The 20,130-nt window shown below is 48.0% G+C and overlaps 1 protein-coding gene across 1 annotated transcript in view; it reads right to left on the bottom strand.

Annotated features, from left to right (window-relative positions):
- KAZN (kazrin, periplakin interacting protein) overlaps positions 1 to 20,130 on the bottom strand; it is a 226,534-nt gene that overhangs the window by 161,340 nt on the left and 45,064 nt on the right. The window contains exon 2 of the mRNA XM_055799768.1: positions 9,529 to 9,686. Within this exon, the coding sequence (XP_055655743.1) occupies positions 9,529 to 9,686 (158 nt within the window). The remainder of the gene's footprint in view (positions 1 to 9,528; positions 9,687 to 20,130) is intronic.

Below are 20,130 nucleotides of genomic sequence, written 5' to 3' on the forward strand. Positions count from 1 at the left end.
CTCTGCATCTGAACCGCTCCATCCCGGACCACCTGCTCAGGGGTGCAAGGGCATTTTGTGAGTGAAGGAATCGAAGAAACTGGAATGTTGGTGTTCTCTGGGTATGAGCTCCATTTGCAGTATTTACTGCCCGCAGGGATCTGCCTCCAGACCTTGGCTTCCTTTTGCGTTTTCTCTTTTAATCAGTCTTGCCTCCCCTCTGGCTTAAAGAAAGGCATCTCTCTTGTTTCTCAGCTGCTATATACACACAGAATCACCACACGGGCAGGGCTGGAAGGGCCCCCTGGAGATCATCCAGCCCAAGCCCCTGCTGAAGCAGGTTCTCCTACAGCAGGTTGCAGTCTCATGTCCAGCCAGGTTTTGAACCTCTCTGGGCAGCCCATCCCAGCGCTCCATCACCCTCACAGTACAGAAGTTTTTCCTCACATCCAGACGGAGCCTCCTGTGCTGCAGTTTGTGCCTGCTGCCCCTGGCTGCACCACTGAAAAGAGCCCGGCCCCGTCCTCTTGGTGCTCGCCCTCAAGAGATTTGTAGACACTGGTCAAGATCCTCTCTCAGCCTTCTCTTCTCCAGGCTGAACAGCCCAGCTCTCGCAGCCTTTCCTCCTCAGGGAGATGCTCCAGTCCCCTCCTCATCCCCGTAGCCTCCGCCGGACCCTCTCTAGTGGTTCCCTGTCCCTCTTGAACAGGGGAGCCCAGACCTGGACCCAGCACTCCTGATGTAGCCTCACCAGGGCAGAGCAGAGGGGGAGGACCACCTCCCTCACCCTGCTGGCCATGCTCCTCCTCATGCACCCCAGGGTGCCACTGGCCGTCTTGGCCACCCGGGCACACTGCTGGCCCATGGGCAACCTCCTGCTCACCAGCACTCCCAGGTCCTTCCCCACAGAGCTGCCTCCAGCAGCTCAGCTGTCCCTCCCCAGCAGAAGGACCTCACGCTTGCTTTGGTTGAACTTCACAAGGTTCCTCTGTGCCCAGCTCTCCAGCCTGCCCAGCTCTCACTGAACGGCAGCACAGCATATAGATGCATATATGTGCGTGTGCACAGCATGCATATATGCATTTATCTCCCTGAAGCACAGTGCCGAGCTGCTGATATACAACATCCAACTTGGACCTCTCCACTGGTATGACCATTCTCTCCTGCTGACCTCCACACCGTAATGAAAACAAAAAAGTCAGCACTAATTTATAAGCAATTAAATGAACAACAGACATGTTGAGAATCTCACTCCTGCACCCTTTAAACACGAGGTTATGCTCTCCTACTTATACACATGATATTTTTTTTTGAGTCGTCTTGCTATTGCAGGGTTGCAAATATTGAAAGCATTTCTGACCTTTCAACCACAATATCCAACCTAACTCCGAACAATGAGCATTTTCCAGTACGAAAGGAGAGCAAAGCAAGAAAGAGCGAGAATGAAATCAGAACCGAGCCCATGCCGCTGTGTTGAACCAGCCTGTACCCAACATGATACCACCAGCTCCAGTCCTAGAGGACTCAAGTGGTAGTGAATGGAATGTTGTTTTCCAGCCCCATTACTTAGTGATTTAAATATTACGTTGCAGCAATGCTAGGCAATAGAATCTACCTTCTGCACGGCCCCAGCTCAGCTCTCTCCCCCACTATGACAGTTTTCTCTCCCCTCCTAAGCCCTGCTGCATTTCCAGAAGCAGATGTTTAAGCTGCCCCCCCGGCTACCCCCATGCCCAGCCCCGTCTCCTCCCTGCCTTGGGACTGCTCCTTCCCATGCCCCCAGCGCATCGGCAGCAGCGCAGCAAAGCACGCCGAGAGCTGCACCACGGCACGGCGAGGAGGGACGGCAGAGCCTCAGCAGCACCGAGCATCTGCGCACGAGGAACCAGCTGAATTTAGATTCTCTTCATGGCACAGACGGTCACAGCTGGTACGGATAAGGATTTAAAATATTTAAGATGGCTTTTTCTCTCCAGACCAGGGGAGGAGGGGAGCGGGGGCTGGCCAGGGCACAGCAGTAGCTGAATGACCACAGTGACCCTGGGATGGCGACCCTGCAAGGTATAACACCGAAAAACATACAGCAACAGCTCCTCATACCCGGCACCAGGCACTGGGCTGAACACCCACGCTGGCGTCAGACGGAGGAACGTGTGGGACAAGGCTGGCCCTCCCGCGGCAGCCGAGGGTCCCATCGGTGGCAGGGGGTGACGCTGCCGTGGGACGTGGGGTGGAGGATGGACAGGTCAAGACATGGAATTACAACAAGTACAGGCTAAAGCAGACCCTGAATCCACCACGGCCACCTTGCCTAAAATGTAAGATCCGCATGGATGTGCTGCAAGGCAAATTTTCCAGATTTAAAGATCTGGAAGTAAATTGAATTTAAATACTAGGAGAAAAACTATCTTCACAGCTGGATTAGCTTTTACTTCACTGGCTGCACCCACCTGAGACAGACCGGTTGGAACCACAAAGGGCTTTTGGCCCCTTCAGCCGTGCATCAGAGGTTGCGCCAAGTCCATCTTCTCCTCCGTTTACACGCAGTAAGGAAATCTCCTCTGTCACTTAACTCAGTACCAACTCAACGGCATCACTCCTTTACACTACGAGTGAAGGATGGAGAACATCAGCCTACCCCCCTCCTCGTATGAATCAGTAAACTACAGGTGGCTGAAAGCGGGTGGTGAGTAATCAGTGCACCCAAGGCGGGACACGGAGGAGGACCACCGCTCCGACCGAGACCCACCGCCTGGGGGTGACTAACGATGCGCAGACAGACAGCAACACACACGTTCCAGCACACCTATTTCCAGGGTATCTTTGATCTGCCCTCATTACGGAACACATCATTCTCCAAACAGGCTGAGCTACCAGAGGCAGTCCACAAATCAATTCTTCCTCTCCCCGACCATGAAGAGAGGCAGCGGGTTGTCAGCTACACGTCTGGGGACAGGCACTGCAAACCGGGCTCCTGTTAGCACACACTAATGATGTCATTAGACACAACACAGCCCTTGACGAAGCTGGCTAGGTTCGGTGTTTTATCTTCTCATCCTTCAAGAGAAACCAGAGCCTTTTGTGCTCCCTTTCAGGCTAGACCTAGAGGGATCATTAGAAGATGATTCCAAGCTGCTGGCTTGGAAGTGGCTAAAAAGATTTCTCCTTATGGAAATGGGATGGCAAGATTCATGTAAAAAAACCCGTGTGCAGCAGCAAGGCTTTTTTCCAGGCTTTCCCCTAAAAACATCCTGATTTTAACTGAAGCTTTTTTCCAAGCCAAACCAGCTTATGAGATGCGAATGCTGACACACATGAACGCCAATTTACAAATGCATTTTGGTAACATTCCGTAACAAAGAATTAGCACTGTATCTATTCCTGCATCCTCCAAAACAAATAAGTGTGGCGAGGACGCTTTCAGAAGTCGCAAGATCTAAGTTTATTGGAACAAACAGCAAATCCTCCCTTCCCTTTTCTTCCTGTTAATACTAATATGACCCACTCACGTGAAAGTAAAGGTCCTGGGGTTTGGCTACTGAAGCTCAGTCTGCTAGAAGTCTGAAAAGCAGATGGTGCTAAGTGTTTAACTAGCAAGCAAAATATTGCAGCAACATGGTTGGTTTTGTACAACAGACCTCCGCAGAACATAAGAATTACTTTTAAAGGTCAGCTGATGAAATAGCACTATTTTGCTACTAGTTCTGCAGCTGTTATCACAGCCGTCTCAGCAACAGCCTGCCTCAGAAAGACAACAGAGACTGCTGAAGAGAAAATGATCAGGTAAAAGAGCTCAAGAAATTAGTACTTATTTCCAGGTGACAAAAGGAATAGAGGCTCATATAAAAAACCAAATCTAAACAGCCGGTGGGATGCTGAAAGGCTAAAAGTAAGTCATGCCAAGTGGGTTTTCCCTTTTTTCAAAGGCTGAAAGACTCTCACCTGAAATGATTCATTTACAGGATCTCAGTGTCAAATTTAAAGGGCTTACGGTGGTGCCAACTCAAATACTCAAATATTTTCCGAAGAAAAACAGGGCAAAATCCTCTACCCAAACTGGTACCAACTTCCAGCAATATCTACAGACCTGTCTTTGTAGACACTCGCTAAAGGTTTGTCCCACTAGGTAATGACAGCTGGAGCCGTTTGATTCAGAGTGAAGTGCTAGAACACTGGATTTTAAACAAAAGAAGAAAAAAAAACCCCAGCTTCTAAATGTAAATGGAAGGGTTCTTTCCCCTGTGATTTTGGGGCAACCACCATACTATTTTGTTAGCAACTTAGGCTAGAAGTACCACTAGGCTTATTTTCTGCCTTTACCTAAGAAAGAAACAAACCCCTCAGCAGGGAAGCAATTGTGTAGCTCTACACCCCCACGCTCTCACACTTAGTCAACAACTGAAATCCAATTAAACAGAACCCAGGTGTCCCACAAGGTTACTAAGCTCATCGTGCTCTTAAGCCATCCCTTGCGGTACGACTGCATTTGAGAAGTCCAGCCCAGACCAAAGGATTCTCTCTCTGTCCATTCATCCCTTCTGTACCAGCACCTAAGGGGGCCCCGACAACAATCCCAGTGCTGCTGGGAAAGAACTGCATGAAAAGAAGGTATTTCTCCCAAAGAACCTAAAATCCACTCGAAGTCAATTAAACACTTTAAGGGAGTAACTAAATGCACTGAACTTCCTGAAAGCTTGGCTTTTAAGGTCAGGCACCCAGAAAAATTACATGTGTTCCTTCATAACCCTGCGTTCAGAACATGACCCTGCATCTGAGGCTGACGCTAGCGCCCGCGTGCACCTTTCCGACTCGATTTACAAATCGCTTCAGCAAACTGCTGGATCAGAGCTGCCGTGTATGACTCAGCCCTTCAATGTTATGATCTCTCTTCTGCTCCACGCCAGCCAAGGCTCTCACAACAGCAATTAGAAAGTCAAGTGAAACAAAACAAAACAAAAAAGTAATTTTGGTAAAGCTGGGGGGGAGATTTAAAGTTTGGAGGTGTAATGGATTCGCATCACGTGTGTCTCAGAAGCAATAAATCCTGCTTAGGGAAACGTCTGAGGAAAAACCACACTAAGCTATAAAATTCCACCTTGGAGGATTATAAAACAACATGCATAGAGCAAACATCCTTTCCGAGCATAATAGGACTGCCAGAAATGATTGACAACAATGACAATCTATCATAGGCTGCCATATCCCCACGATAACACCTTGCACGGGGCTGTCTGGCAGAAATTAAATTGTTTATTCATTCCTATACTACGTAGAGGATGGAACATGTCACACGGAATAAATGCACCTTTTCTTTCTGTCTGCTTTTATGCACCCGCATTATTTAAGTACACCTTTTAGTTCATACAACACTATTTCAATTTCCTCTCGGATTTCTCCCCCCCTTCCCAGCCAGCTCTGCAGATGATGACTTGCTAAGCACCGTTTAGGGGAACGTGATGCCTTTATACCTCCAGACTGATGTCAGGAAGCTGCTGCACAGCTGAAACAAATACAAGAAATGAGCAATCTGGATGGAAAGCTCCAACCCTCACTCAGAGGGAGGGTGATGCTCCCTTTCCAGAGCTCTGCCAGCCCAGCAGCGAGCATGCAGGTCAGCAAGCAATCCCTCCCACAAGGTATTTTCATGCTGAGGAAATCCTATCCGGGGTGTGTAAATGGATGGAGACCACCGGGGTCAAGAGATCCCTGCAGATTGTAATGACTTTCATTAAATCACTGTCTTCCCTGGGCAGAATTTGAGCTGACAGCCTATTGCTGAGAGACTCCACACAGCTTATTACCTATCCCCACATGCAGTTTAATACCGCTGACATGCCAGCTTGTGTCCGAAACGGTGCAGCCAGCAGGACGGGGGCAGTGACCGTCCCCCTGTGCTCGGCGCTACCGAGGCTGCACCGCACGTGCCAGGCTCAGCTCTGGCCCCTCGCCGCAGGAGGGACGTCGGGTGCTGGAGCGTGTCCAGAGCCGGGCAGCGGGGCTGGGGCACCTCTCCGGTGGGGAGCTGGGGGGGTTCAGCCTGCAGAGAAGGGGGCTCAGGGGGACCCTCTCGCTCCCTGCAGCTGCCTGACGGGAGCGGGTAGCGAGGGGGGGTCGGGCTCTGCTCCCAGGTGACAAGCGACAGGACAAGAGGGAACGGCCTCAACTTGCACCAGGGGAGGGTCAGGTTGGGCATTAGGAAAAACATCTTCACCGAAAGGGCTGTCAAGCGCTGGGACCGGCTGTCAGGGAGCTGGGGGGGTCACCACCCCCGGGGCGCTTAAAAGATGCGTGGATGTGGCGCCTGGGGACATTCTTTAGCGGTGGCTTGTTAACGGTGCCAGGTTAACAGCTGGATTTGATGATCTTAAAGGTCTTTTCCAAGCCAGTCAGTTCTGTGACTCTATGACTCTCTGTCAGCACCCACCTCTTGGCCAGCCCTCGGCACAGGTCCCAGCACCCATCCTGCCAATGCTACTTCAGTTGACATCACTGATGTTTCTGTAAGCAGGATGCAAAATACGCGAGGCAACGTCCCATTCTCCATGGAGAAAGCCCTGTCACATATGGGATTTTTTTTCCCTCCCATTCAAGAGCTGTTTCTCTAGTCTGTTTGTCAACAAGTGACCTCCAGCATGGCGAATTTCTCCTATAAAGCCACAGTCACTACTGTCACAGTAGTGTGTACACCACTACTGCAAAACCTGAGCCATGAAAATCAGTGAAAAGTAAATTGATGGGAAAACAGATGGGGAAAATAGGCTCTTCCAAGAAGCCAAGGGAGAAATAAATACGGTCCAACGAAGGGAGTGGGATGACGCTCAGGAGCATGCAGTCCACATTCTGATTATCAGTAAATCTGGCTGTGAAACCCCAAACAAACTCCCCAGTGCCTCTGGGCTGTGGTCCCTCTTCTCCACGCTGACAGGCATCCGTTAGCGGGTCCTCTCGGCGATGCATTGCTGAGGGCAGGGACTGGCAACTTCACAGCCAGATGCACATGGTCCCCGAGGCAGCCTGGTCTAAAAACGTTCACAGCATTTTCCAAAGTGGAGAACTATGTTTGATTGGTTTCGTGATTCATCTTAAGTCAGAAAAAAATTACTCGGGATCAAAGTTAGATCCGTAGTGGATCCGAAGACTTTTCTTCAGCCACATCTCCTGGCCTGCTGGTGTCCTGGCAGAGTTACAAAAATTTGTCCAATTTCTCTCCACACCAGAAAGGCAGCAAGTGTGAGACATCATCCCCACAGGCTGTGTTTTCAAAGCAGATTAGCAGTGTCAGAGAAGTGAGAAATGCCCATTAACTGGCCCCTTTGATCACTCGATTCTGGGGGGGTTGGCAGCCCACCTAATTTCTACCCAAAATTCCAAGCCAGATGTTCTCTCCTCAGATTACTGACCAGCGAAAATCGGGTCCACATTAAGAGAGGAGGAAAGGGAGCAAAAGAGCCAAGCACTGGATTTCAGCTTATCTTCGTACAGAACCTTGCACAATCATTCTTAGAGCTGCAGGGCTCCATTTTCCTGTAAAAAACACTAGCTGGGAAGAAATGAGATCAGGTGAGGGAAAGGAAATAATTGCATTGGTGATATTTTTTCCTCCTGTGTAATTAGAGCCATAGGGCACTATGCAGTCAGGGTTAGTATGCACTTTATATGCACACACTGGCAACAATATTCCTCTTTAGGTAGCTTGCTGCCAGCCTTGTGTTTCTTTCATTCCTCAGAGCATTTATTTTATTGGGGTTTTTTTGTACTTGACATTGTGAGCTGTTCAGTTCCATCCTTTTGCTTACCACTCACCGCTTCCCACCTTGTCATCCTGAAAATCCCAGGCGAAGAAACTGCCCTGTCCTTTCTGGTAAGAGACGTGGGTGCATCACAAGGATGCAGGAGTGTGTGACATTTCCCCATTGCTATTAGCATTTCCTTAATCAGTCACTCTATCACAGGCACCACTTAATATGCATTCAGGACAGCTGATAAGTAGCAAAGCAAAGCTCTGGTGCTAAAAAACCATATTCCTGCACAAGGGGTTTATAATAGGTACCTTTTTGCCCCATATGCATTTTAAACTGCAACATGCAGATGCAGTAAACATCTGCCTGCCCTCACGCCTGACTCCTTAAAGTGATTCCCAGCTGCAGCACAGGCCACAGGAGGAAATCCAAACTCACAATCCAACCCTCCACATTCCCCACGGCATTGCGGCAGCGCTCCATCCATTGGTTTGGAGTAAATGGAGGTGACTTGGCTAAAGACCTACTAAAGTGACATGAACACCACAGTCATAGAAACAAAATCCTGAGCCCAGCAATAACCATTTGCTCACTGCGCACTCCACAGCCCCCAAAGCCTGCACTGACTCCCCGTGCAAAAATACTCAACGTTAAAATACATACATCACTAACAGCAGGGATTCCCAGGCCACATGCAACAAGGTCCTACTACCCACAGTAATGGGGACCAAAGGCTCTGAAGGCGAGAGAAGCAGGTAAGGCAACCACCAGACTCCACATGGGAGAACAGGAGACTAAACCACAAAAACGCGTGGGTTTTTTCTCCATCCAGGCACCTGGGAAATGCCGGCAGCACGGCACGTACCAGCAGCACCGCCAGCACCAGCACAGCGGGGCCCAGCAGGGACAGCCATCGGGAAAAGCCCCAAAGAAGATTATTTTGCTAAACCCCTACAGGAATAATTTCCTCCTCTCTTATTTCCGTGTTCGGCTTCTAAGAGGCAACAGGCACAAACTGCAATAGGGGACGTGCCAATAGATGTTGAGGAAAACAAAAATAAAACCCTGTGAGAGAGGTTGAAGCGCGGAGCCCGGGCTGTGTGCAGCCCCTGCAGAGCTCGGGGGTGCTCAGGACAGTCTCAGACCTGCTCCGCCAGATTTTAGGGCTTCCCAGCAGAGAAGGGAGAGGAGACCGCCCTGTTTTCAAAACAACCCTCTGACACAAGCTGCCGTTTTCCATCCAGGCTTTACAAATAAAGACCAAAAGGGAATATAAAAAAATAATATATATTCTGAATATTTCAAAGGGGCTTTTTTTTATAGGATGAAGGAAGCACACTGTAACACAGCAAACCTACAGAGGGAGAGATTTTATGTCAAAGCACCAAAGGCACAAAGAAACATCTGCACATCGTTTCATGACTTTTAACTGGCATTTTAGAGCATGGCTAAAGCAACAGCTCACTTACGCGTCTGGCACTTCTAAAACCAGCATTCAGCACAGATGCTCAGTGGCAAAACAATTTTCTTTTGCTAGGGCTGACACTGGATTGCCATCAGCGGGCATATCGCTGCATTTTCTCTTGAAACTCCAGAGCGATTTTCCACCCAGGCCATCACAAGCTGCACGCCCAGCACGCCGTGATGGCCTGCCCACACCTGCAGGTTTCGGAAGCCAAAGTCAGTTTTAAACAAGTGTCAGGGACTAATGCTTTCCACTGCAAAAGCCGCCAATAAAAATGACATACCGCCTCCAGATCTGTGCAATGAGCCTTGTGTCCTAGCAGATGGGAGTTTATCGATTTCCTACCTGCGCATCCATTAGGAGGTGCCTCATCAGCATCATGGCATTTTTCAGAGATTCCTTCTCGCTGGGCAGAAAGGCATCTTCCTCTTCATCCAGCGTTTTTGATTTGTTGATGATAAAATGGGAGATCTGGTCATTCAGGGAATGGAGCGACTCCACAGCTGCAGAGACAGAGAGGGAAAGCAAAATGGGCATGAAACCACACTGAAGGGAGATGACACCCTTTGCTCAGTTTGAGATGAGCTATGGAGTGCAATCTGCTTTTGAAAAGCACAGCAGGAAACTGGTCCCCATCACCTCCCTTGGCCTCTCTCCTGAGAGTGCCAGCAAAAGGCATGATGAAGACTAGTGACCACTGTAAAGTCATATATCGATGGAGAACTGCAGCCAACAGCAACAAGGCAATGCGGTCTAAATTAACACTATAGTGATCATTTTTTATTACTTCCAGAGATCAACTAGATTCAGTTAAAATCTAAACACTGCAGTCTCACCGCTCCCCCAGTCAATCCACAGCCAGTCAATTTTCCCCATGTGATAAGGGTTTGCAGCACCAAAATCGTATTTTCAATAGTAAATGCACACCGCAATGGACATGAGTATTACAAAAGTACTGAGCTATTGCTACAAGGATCGAAAATGGTAAATAACCAATAGATACACATGCATCTACAGGTGACTCATCTAAGGTTGGAGGTTACTTCCCAGCAGTAGCCAGGGCAATATATGGATGGGAACAAGATGCACTGAAACACTGTGAAACAGAAGAACAGTTACAAATACGACTTTTCATAAATTTGTCCCGTATTAGCATTCATAAAATTCAGTTGGAACTGAAGATCCTTTCTGTTAAGCAAGCCGTAAGCCTTATCTCCCCTCACAGCATATGGCAAACCCAAACAGCAGTACCCTATAGCTGTGAAGAAAGCAAATTGCCCAAGGTCAAACAACAGGTCATTGCCAGACAAAATTTGTCTCCTGACTCCCAGCCCAGAGACCTGCTCCCCACGATGTGCTGGGACTCAGAACGTCAGACAACATGAAGGGCAGAAGCTGGAAAAACTGGCTTTTTATTAGCTACGGTAGGAGAGCACAAGACCGATAGCTAAAATATTGCTCATTTTCTTTCTTCATGATTGTCAGCATTTGAAATGCTGCTAATCTTTTAAGTTCTCCTTTGTAAGGTCAAACCCCGGGTATTATATGTGGGGTTCTGCCCCCCAGTCATGCACACCAGAATCCAGAACCTCCATGGCTCTCACAAGTCCCCCAGCAATGTCACACACTTTATGATGCTGCAGTTGACACAGGCTGCAACACAGCAACTAACGGCAAAATGTATTTCTGCCCAACGAAAAGCATTGCGTTTCTACAGATTTGAAAAGTCTGCAGTGCAATTCGCTTTTAAACCAGCGCAGGTTTGGCGTGTTCATTTACACTGTATTTAATGTACTCATTACATAAATGAGGCTCAAATAATCCTTCAGCATCTTTTCTGTCTGCCGGTGGTTCACCCAGTGCAACCCTTTGAGGAGCTCGGAGTGCCACATCGCCGTGCCGCACGTGGCCAACCCCGATGGCTCGGGCTGTTTAGGAACAAGGCAATGTGCTATTTGGGACTCTCTGCAAACTGATTTTAAGAACACGAGGCCACTGAAATATCTACTCAACCTACTTCTGTCCAAAGAAAATCTCACTGCAAAATCCAAAGCAGAAAAGATTAGCCAGAAAGCGTACTCATTACAGAGCAGATCCTCCTCAGACAAAAGGTCCGTAACAAACAACAGGTGTGTCTCCAAAATGCAGGAATGAAAGGACAGAATCCTCCTTACTGAAGGTGTTTGGGTTTTTGATTTAAAGGGGGAAAAAAAAGGGAAAAAAATCACAAAGCACAAATCACTGTGCCTTACAAAGCCTCGTGGAGAGCCTGAGGGGACTGGGAGGACCGCCCAGACTCCGGGTGCTCATGCTAATAGGAAAGGTATTTGAGGCTCCCCACGATGGATGGGTCCGTTTTGAATCACGCCATAAATCACAATAAGGTAAGGGCTTTGGAGCGACTGACTGCACCAGCTCCAGCTTCCAGCAGCCGCAGGGGCGCGGGGGGCCGTGCCAATGCACCGCGCTCGCCGCTGCAGCTCTGAGCCACTCGAATGCCAAGATTTCAGCTTTTGCAAATCATTCCACTGAACAAAACGAGGCTTGTTCCCTCTGCATCAAACTGAGTCCTGCACCCCTTGGCACCTTCACAGTATGGCAAACCGGCACTGCGACAAGCCTTTCGCCGGGGCGCTCGGCATACCAAGCTGGATGCTCACGCTTCTCCTGCTGTGAGGTTTCAAGTAACACACAACCACGAACACACTTGGGAACTTTTTCCAGTGTTACACACAACCCAGTTTATCATATCGATCATGTGCAACAGCAGGGGTGCCTTCCATAGCGCTCGGTCCTGGTCCTTACCAGAAAGACATGGGAGATGCACCTGCTGCCACTGGCCTCTGCACCACAGCCACCGTGGCCACGCGCCTCACGGCTGTGTTTTCCTCCCACACTCGCCCCCCCCCCCCCCCCCCCCCCAGTTACAAATATATTTCTTCATCAGCCCAGCTCTGCCTGCTGAGGCATGCCCCGTGGGCAGAGGGGGAGGCAGGACGGGATTCGGGGGGGCAGCCATGTGTTGCAAACAAGTGATGCAACTGCAGTGGGGGCATGCAAATCGTTCGGGGAGGTCCGCGCGTCGCCCCTTGGTTTCTGGTCCCATCCCAGGTGTATTCTGACAACGCACATGTCCTGCACTAGTACCAGGGCCAACGTCTTCAGTTTTCTGCCCACAGTCCCCTGGAAAGTCTCTGTATCTATTTCCCATAAGTTTAAGCACTTTCTCTTTTCCAAGGCCCATTACTATGGCTTTGTTCATCCCGTTATAAAAAATGATCTCTCAGCATTTCGATTATAAATCTCTGCAAGTCAGGCAGAAGGATTCATTCCAGCAGTGTGGTGCTGATGTGATTTTTTATAATTTTTTTTTTTCTAATGAAATGGAAGTGAGGAACTAAAAACCATGCAGAGCTTTTGACACCTTAAAGAAATTTATTTCTTGAAAGGAAGAAAATCAGGGTTCAGCATCCCTCCATTTGCAAGCAAACAAGCATTTCTCCAGCATTGTATCACTTCCCAGAAACAGTTTCACCAAAAATTTGATGGGCTGCAAGCAAAAGCTTACATCTGTCTTGGCTATGTAAAACTTTTACCGATGGGTGAGGCTTAGGTAGGTGACACACCACTGTACATCATAACCCAGGTCAGCATCATGCCTGCAAACCAAACACCCTTCCCACGGTCATGCACATGAAGCCGGTGCTATCCCAGCGATGCTCCGTGGCAACACCGGGCTTTGGGGAGCAGCACGGCACAGCGGTGCAATGGAAACCACGTGGAGCTAAGTTTCCCCAAGCCACCACGAAGCAAACATCTGACCGCCATACGTCCTCACACCACCAGCACTCAAAAGCCACAGGGAGCTGCAGGTTTCTCATGCAGGACAGGGCGTGTACGCCGCTGCACGCAGGGAGCAGCAGCACTGCTCTGCCCATCGCTCCTGGGCTGCACGAGCATCTCTATCAGACACGTCAGCCCTGAAAGCCATCTTCCCAGTGCTAACACACGGGTATGGATTCATCCCAGCCCTTCTGACCAAGAAAGAATTGAGGACGGATCGGGTTTTTTGTACTCCAAAGTCCTGGCTTGAGCTGTAAGCCCACACCTGCTCCTGGTGGTACAGATGCCTACCAGTTACGTTCCTCGAGCCACTGGCTGCCTCCCAGGTTCACACTGACCCCAAGTAGGAACTGGTACACAGGGCAGTTGTCCCAGCCTTTATGATTTTAAAGTATTTCAAAACAAAATGGTATTATCCTAAGTTATGCTAACCTCCTTATCTGAAGCGATAACTCTATATTCTCTGGTATTTCTTCTCTCACCCTTTGGGAAGTTCAGCGTTGTTTGAGCAATATGTGGCACATTAAACTCCGGGGGGCAAATGAGTCTCTCATTTGTAATTCTGTTAAGTTTAGAGAGATGCCAAAGAAATCAGCAGAAATATTTCCCAGTAAGAATGTGGAAAAAGCAGATCAGTATTTGACTTGCACTGATTTTTGTAAGCATCTGTCATAGTGCTATGTTTAAACTCTGCTCAGCAAAACAAATCTTTTTCCATGCAGATAACGGAAACTGTATTTGAATATAAAATCATCTAAGCCTTCCTCATGAAAGCAAAACTCGCATTTCTGAACCTCTGGACTACACGCAAAGTAAAAACAAAGGAAGCCTAAAAAATCCCAAACGATTTCTGGTTTTCTGGGTGTCCTGTGTCAGTCTGCAATGCAACTGCCAAAGAGCCCTTCTCCTAAGAGAAGATATTTGGTGTTTCTCATGTAAATCACGAGGACCTTCCCACCTTGTGCCCACTAAAAATTTAAGCGATAAAATCTAAGGATAATGAGGCAAACCCTCTATCCCTCTCAACATTAAGCCTTAAACATTTCTGCCGAGCAACACTTCAGCTAAACCCAGCAATTCCTTTGTAAACGTGTAAGGCTTATAAAAAGAAAAAAAAAATGGACCTCAGATACACACACAGTTATGTTCAGCTCAGATTAAAAGACACTTCTTGATCCCCTAGAAAAAAAAAAAAAAAAGGCAACAATTTTCCCTTGCCTTATCAGTCCTCTTGGCTTCAGGTTGATAACACATTGGTAATGCTGCAAGCGAGACAACCAGCTAAGTAAAAGTTACAGCTATCAAAGCCCCCTTGGCTTCCCAGCTTTTCCCATTCCAATTTCACCATTTCCTCACTGCAAGGAACAATTTCAAGAGGCAAAGAAACCATAACAACCCTCCATTAGTGCTTTGACATCACCTTCAAGGAGAGAGAAAGCGATGCATTTCAGAAGTGGTGCTTTTCACTGCTATCAGAGCCGATGTGCTGGGGGGGGGGAACTCAGGGCAGGACCATTTGCCACCCCCAAAAGCAAGACCAGGTCAACAAGGCAAGGTTTTTTGCAGGGCACTTCGGGGTGTGAATCACCGGAGCCTGAAGGATGTGCAGGGGAGAAGGGAAATTGCTTTCTGTCAGGGATGAGGGGAAAAAATATACAGACGCCACTGACTACTTCAGGGAAGAGGCTGCAGCAATAACGCTGTTGCAGGAGACCCCATTTTATACACTCCAGCTACTGCCCAGATGAGTACTAAATAAAATAAACCATAGATAATATATCCTGAGATCTACTGACAAAATCCAGCAGAGTCTAAAATTAATTCCCGCTAGCAGGAGTGACTGAATGAAAGAGGATGGACACTATCATGTTTTTATCAGGGGACACGGTACAAGGATTCCTGGGCTCCACCACTGACTCTGCTGCAAAAAATCAGAGCAGACACTGAGGTTGGACTTCTCTGTGAAGCAGTCAGCACTTGCCACCGCGACCGGAGATGTGCTGCCGTGAAGAAAAAAGCCAAAAAGCCACCCTGTGTGCACAGATCCTTTGAAAATCCATCCCAGCAGAGCACGGAGCAGTCTTCAGAGCCAGGGGCTGCAGGGAAACCTCGCCTGCTAATGAGCCTTTCTGACCGTCCGGCAAAATGCAATGATGCGTGGGGGCCAACTGTGCAATTCATTATCCCTTAATATTACCAAGCAGCTTCTCAAATGCCATCTACGGGTGCTGCTTTTGCAGAGAGATAAAAAAAATACTCAAAGCACCTCAGGCCTTTCCTGGAGGAGCTCCCCCCACAGCATCCCAGCAGCCAGCCACAGGTCTCCGTAACCCGCGGGGCTGCCGGAGCACCCGGTTGCCTTTCTGCACAGGATTGCAGCATCGCCCACGTTGCGAGTCCCAGCTGGCACCTCTCTTGGAAGAGCAGTTAAAACTGCTTTGCTTAGATGATTTGACTACATTTTTAGGTATTTTTTTATAATCAAATAATAACCTTCTGTGCCACTTCAGCCCCAGGAATAACGATCCCGCTCGCAGCAAGGATGCTCACCAAAGCTGTAAGAGGAGAATCCAGGCTGTTGCTGCTCTGAGGTTTCATTTCCCCAGCTGGCTGGCCACAACCCTTGCAAGATGCTCTCAGCCATGAGCCAGGTGAGACCACCACACGTACCTGAGACCACCGAGCACAAGGCTTCCCCTTCTGACACCTGGGCAACCCCCACATCTGGGGCATTAAAGGCACAGAGAGACCACCCGCACACAGATGAGCGGTGTGCTTTCCCCTTCCTTGAAATCACAACTGATTCCCAAATGCTCCCTCCTTGCCCAGCAATGGCTGCTTCCTGCTGCACGGGTTTGGAGAGGAATTAGGAGTGTCCTTATGAAAGCTTCAGGTCCTGACTTTGGGACCAACATCCAGCCCTGCGGGTGCAAGCTCAGAAATTGGAGGCAGTTGAGGGTTATGGCATGTAGACACATACAATGTATTAAAACGGGACATTTGTAGAGCTAACCTGTAAATAATGCCACACTGATTTATATCACGGAAGTTGGCCAATGGCTGTTCTGCTGGGTCAAAAAAAAAAAAAAAAAAAAAAAAAAAAAGGACATGCAAGACTGCCACCAGCTCATTTCTGCCTGATTGATGATTCTGATTAGGAAGCCTTTCCCACTGTAGCATTTGCTAATTGCATTTGGACACATCAATTAATTTATTCACTTAGCCGTCGATGAGATCTCCCTTTGTAAAAGCCAGGCTGATGAAAATCATTCCCCACTCCCTCACACCGGTACCACTCTGCTCCAGCACCTCTCGCTCCCAACGAGACACGAAGCGGATGGGCCGGGCGGCGAAGCCCACCTCCGTCGGGATCAGAAGGCACCAGCTCTGCCCGAGCAAACCCAGCCCGTCTGCCTTTCCCCAAGGTGTCCTGCGTCTTTCCAGCTGGAAATCGCACCTTGCAGCACGTGCCCCAGCTGTTCGCTTGTTTGCACGACACAGCTGCCTTGCACGACGCAGCCGCCTTGCACGACGCAGCCGCCTTGCACGACGCAGCCGCCTTGCACGACGCAACCTTACACCCACACCTGCCTGCAGAAACAGTGGGGACAGCTCGATCTGAACCACTCCGTAAATATTTTCTCCCATCACCCATGAGAGGAGACCCAGGGCTTTTTCTTTCCTTTATGGTCTTTAACTTGTTTAAAAGGAGGCATTCAACGAGCCCCCTCGCAGGAATAATTTACCACGCCATTAACCGAAGAAAAAATATCTGGTGTCTGCATTAGGGGCTCAATCACCTTTCAGAGAAACACTGTGAAGAACTCATTACAGTAATTACTAACGAGCTGGCCTCTTTGAGCTGTAAATGTTTTGTGTGTAACTGGCAAAGAGCTGCATTCAGAGCTTCCCAGATGCTAGAGAAAGCCATCAGGCCAATAAAATGCCCCTACAGTTCCAGAGGAAAACATGCTCAGAAACGAAGCTGGTCATTTTTTCAGCTTATTAGTTTCTCCTTACAAATCTGGCCTTTTGGGAAGTGAAAAATGACATCAAGAAGTGGAGCTCTGCAGAGCCGTGGCAGCTCTTATATTATTAAAGTTTTTCATTGCCACCTTTTTTTTTTTTTTTTAATGGTGCAGAAGCTTCTTTCAAATTTGGATTTTTAACTATTTCAGTTAAAATGCCAATTTAAAACTGTCCTTAAAAAAATGGATATATTTTGAAGCCAGCAACACAGAAACATATTTTTTTTTTATTTCTTGTTACACTCCGCCTCCACCGGGAAGCACATTAGCAGACAGCAGGAAAAGGATGGGAGTTTCAGAACCCTGCTGCAAGGAGAGATGTCCATATTCTCCTTAGAGAAACCACCTGCTGCTCAAAAAATCCAGAGATTGTGTATCCAAGAGAGACCTGGGCTGAGCAGGGAAAGAGGAGCTGCTGGACTTTGCTCCGACTTTCTGAGGGTTTGTTATCAGCCCTTGGAAAGGGGTTTTTCTCCTTTGCCTCAGTTTCTTCATCTCAGTCCCAGCGAACACCTCAGAGCAGCACACTGAAGTTAATGAGAGTTTGGCCAAAACTGTAAAAATGGAAAAGCTCAGCGTTTACTCCAGCTGAAGTGCTGCCGGGGGTCATTTATTAAATTACCAACATGCTTCTCCTTGGGTGACAGCCTTACTGCAGCTACAAGAATACCGGCGAGCCGAAGGGGCGACCCCATGCCTAAGAGCTTGCCTGTTCCCCCAAGGTGTATTAATTAGAGTAATCAATAACATTACCACTCACCCTAAAAGAAAACCCAATGAGAATAAATTCCTCTGCCATGCTTATGCTTACGATGGAGAGTCCGAGGACAGAATAAGCAGCCCAGCGATGGGGTCCTGCTGCTGTCGGTAGCGCCTGGAGCCAAAAGAGCCCATGGCTCCTCCAGCAGTCGGGACTCCAACCTTTATGGCTGGACTAGTGTCATTTACAGAAATATTTGAGATGCTTAATGCCCCAGAGAGCTACCAACTGCCAGGCCAGGGCCAACATCAAACTCTGAGAAATACAGAAGGCACAACGCCAAGCCAGTAAATCTAACTTTGGGAAGAGCAACTATTTAAATTTGCCAAGAATCAGAATACCTTTTCCAAGACGGACGAGGCATGGTGGCACCCAGTTTTACAGCTGTCTTGTTTCTGTTGGGCACCCATTTATTTGCCACCTCTTTAGCTAATTGTGCAGCTCTTATATTCCATAAGCCATAGCTCCTTATTTACACAAAAGTGACATATGCCAACACAAAGATGTCATGGGCCAGATATCCAGCTGCTAACAGCTGCCTTCAGAGGAGGGATGCCCAGCTGTGCTTGCATGTATGATGCTGCTGGGTTTTGGATGGGGTACAAGAAGACTGGATCCTACTTTGCCCAAAATTGGCTCCAGGATCATGGATGGGTCACCTCAACCCTCAGCACCTCAGATTTCCATCTGTAAACACAGGTTCTGTAGCCCATGGAAACATTCTAAACCACAAGGGTGAGATGCTACCACTGGCGAGGGACTCGTCTGGCCTTTCCTTACTATTCACCTACACATGGGAATTGTTCTGGTTTCACAAGCAGCTCCTGGTGCACCTCAATGCCAAAGGTGGAAGAAAACACCACCTGAAAGGAACGGAACGAATCACAGGTTTTTCTGGGGTTTGAATGAAATTATTAGAAGACAACTAGGTTTGGTTTGCTTCCCACCAAACACCTGGAAAAGAGAAAAGCTCTCAAAGAGTTACGTGTTGTTGTGAGTATTGGGAGACTAATTAGTATCATCTTGCCAGTCTGCTGGGGTTGCAATAATCAGAAAGGGTCACCAGAAATCCTGAAACTGGGTTGAAAAACAAGATGTAAAAACTAAATAAACCACATTTGTTCACATCAGCTCTTGAGATCTTCCTTTCACCCTTAAGACTGCACTTCTCTTAACCAGAAATGTTAGAAACATAATAAACCAAACCACCAACAGATTTGTCACGTAAGAAAAAAGTCAACGGAGACCTGCAATAAAGTCATGAAAACTAGCAACCCGCAAATCTCTCCTTGGACATGTCTGTCTGCTGTTTGTAGCAGAAAGATGGGATGGAGGATGCTGTTAAAGCAATTACTTAAATTTCCTTGGGAGCTGCCTCCTTGAGCAGCTCTGCTGCTTAACACCGCAAGATGCGACGCTAACAAAACACTGGGCTTAGCAGCTCCAGGCTAACAAGCCCCTGTACCGGCAGAGCATCATAAAAAGCTAAAATTCAAACACTGGAAGCATCCAGGTTGATAAACCTCCGCTGAGTACAGCGGATCAGAAGGTCAAGTTTTATCAAGCACTCGCACAAACCCAGCTGTCTGGGTGAGCCGGGGGGGGGGGGGAGGGGGAGGGCTGGTTCCCTCTGCAGATAAAGGTGACACTGAGGACCACACCAGATGCTACATCTGCACCGATACTGCCAGCGGAGCCACACGCTGTCAATTCCTGCCTTTTAATTGTTTTACTGCTGCATTTCCTCCTCATTCAAGGCCCATTAATCCATGATGTGCAGCAGTGGCATTACCTCATTTTGCAGACGGAGAAATCCAGAGCTTTTTTTATTCATTTAAACTATTCAGCTCATGGGATAATGTCATCTGAAGACATCCAATGCCATGGATATTTTGGCTTACTTGTAATAGACATAATTTTGACATTACTGTGTCAATTACTGCCCAATTCTGGCTTGTGCCATTACATCCAGTATCACCAACCCTGGTGTTGTGGAATAAAAATAAGCATCTAGAAATATATTCATTCAATTGAAGTTAAAATGAGTCTGTATTCAGCATTAATAACCCTGACACGATTTTATCTTTCGAGCAAAAGCTTCACATTCAAGACGCTTCTTCAGCGTGTCATTTAGTTTTATGGGCACAGAACTGAATAAACTCCTCCTAAAATAAAGCGGATTTTTCAGACCAGTATTTAAACTTGTTATTTCTGTTAACTAGGTCTATAAAATGCAGAAAAAGAGTATTCTTTTTAAAGATTATTACCCTGTGATCAACTATGTCTGTATTCACAGCTTCAGACCTAGCTTTCCCC

The sequence above is a fragment of the Falco peregrinus genome, chromosome 3 (assembly GCF_023634155.1).
Source record: "Falco peregrinus isolate bFalPer1 chromosome 3, bFalPer1.pri, whole genome shotgun sequence".
NCBI classification, from domain to species: domain Eukaryota; kingdom Metazoa; phylum Chordata; class Aves; order Falconiformes; family Falconidae; genus Falco; species Falco peregrinus.